Below are 1,708 nucleotides of genomic sequence, written 5' to 3' on the forward strand. Positions count from 1 at the left end.
GTCCAGGTGCTGGATGTGATGTTCCCCAGCCTCACCTGCTGCCTCCTGTCAGTCAGCAAGCTTGTAATCCACTGATAGGTGGAGGCTGGCACAGTGAGCTGGGTGAGTTTGGTGTGACAGATGTCCGGGGTGATGGTGTTGAACGCCGAGCTCTATGTCCCTGCAGAGTCAAGTTGTTGCAGGATGTAGTGCAGTCCCTTGTTGACCGCATCATCCACTGACCTGTTTGCTCGGTAGGTAAACTGCAGGGGGTCCAGCAAGAGGCCTGTAATGTCCTTCAGGTGGGCCAACAACAAAGGACTTCATAACTACAGATGTCAGAGCGACAGGCCTGTAGTCATTTAGTCTTGTGATGGAGGTTTTTTTCATGATGATGATGGTGGAAGATCATATTATAATTAAACATAAAGAATCTAATTGATTGGTTGATGTTTTGTTTGCAGCTAGACAAAATGTAATAAACCACACAAAGTTAAAAAATAATGTTTTATGTGATACATGAGCTGGTAGCCTGCACAGTCTGGACATTGAATCGAATTATTTAAATTAACTGGCTAAAAAAAAAATCTTTAATTAAAAACCCAAATAACTGACTATTTTTTAGATATTTAGACGTCATGTTATATTATATTATATTATATTATATTATGTATAAAATATCTGTAACACATGACAATATCTGAACTCTCAAGCTCTTAAATTTCCTGTTTATGTCGCCATCTCCTGGACGAATTCGTTAGGTGACGATCAGCTTTTCCTCCTTCCTGCTCCGTTTTCCCGCGAATTCTTGGTGGGCCGCAGTCATGTGACCGCGGGCGTGAATTGTATTGGACAGCTGTACTTTACCCGCCGTCTACGTAAAAGAGTACGTGCCGAGTTGTCCAATAGCATCTTACGCTCTACTTGCGCCCGGCACGTAGTGGCGCGAAATCTCTTCAGTTGTGTGGTTCGACGGCAGCAGAGCACACACACCGTACAACGCTCCGTGCTATAGTTTAACATTTTAAACTGTAATAAATAACCGCGTACCATGGCAACCGACGTCGTAGATGACCAGGAGATGAGAGAGGCTCAGAGGGACTACCTGGACTTTCTGGACGACGATGTAAGTCTGACTTTAATCCTGTTAAAGCCCGTACTGTGGAATGAAATAAGAAACCATGCGGTCGCAACAAAAGAGCGACCCTTCGTTTGACTAGTTTGTGAGAAATATCGCTGTTGACAGTTAGACGACATCAGCTTTGCAAATGCTACATGCTGCTAACGTACGAAGCTTGGTGCAACACTTAAGTCACCGTTCTGAGTCTATCTTATTGGGGTTAGCTCGCCGTAAACTGATGCATGGATCTTCTCAAGCCCCAGGGAAATCGGTATCATATTGTTTTGGTTAAGAAACAAACAAACATCCGACCTCTGCCCATTCTCTGCAGCAAGACCAGGGGGTTTACCAAAGCAAAGTCCGGGACATGATCAGCGAGAATAAAGCCCGACTCATCGTCAACATCAACGACCTGAGGAGACGCAACGAGGCCCGGGCTGCAAAGTAAGGAAGGAAGCTGTTTGTGTGTGGATGGAAACTGTAATATGTGAAAATGAATGAACAGTCTTCCTTTAACAAAACACAATCTGAACTCCTAAGCAAACAATCAACAGACACAATTGACACTAATGGAACATAATATTTTATATAGATGTGTGTGTGTGTGTG

General features: G+C 43.8%; 1 protein-coding gene across 1 annotated transcript in view; it reads left to right on the forward strand.

Moving 5' to 3' along the window:
- The first annotated feature begins 907 nt into the window (after positions 1-907).
- mcm3 (minichromosome maintenance complex component 3) overlaps positions 908-1,708 on the forward strand; it is a 6,801-nt gene continuing 6,000 nt past the window's right edge. Inside the window, 2 exon segments of the mRNA XM_035678128.1 lie at positions 908-1,105; positions 1,431-1,543. Of these exon segments, the coding sequence (XP_035534021.1) occupies positions 1,031-1,105; positions 1,431-1,543 (188 nt within the window). The 5' untranslated portion in view covers positions 908-1,030.

Source organism: Morone saxatilis, unplaced genomic scaffold (genome assembly GCF_004916995.1).
Source record: "Morone saxatilis isolate NCDOM2014 unplaced genomic scaffold, NCSU_SB_2.0 Contig7, whole genome shotgun sequence".
NCBI lineage: Eukaryota > Metazoa > Chordata > Actinopteri > Moronidae > Morone > Morone saxatilis.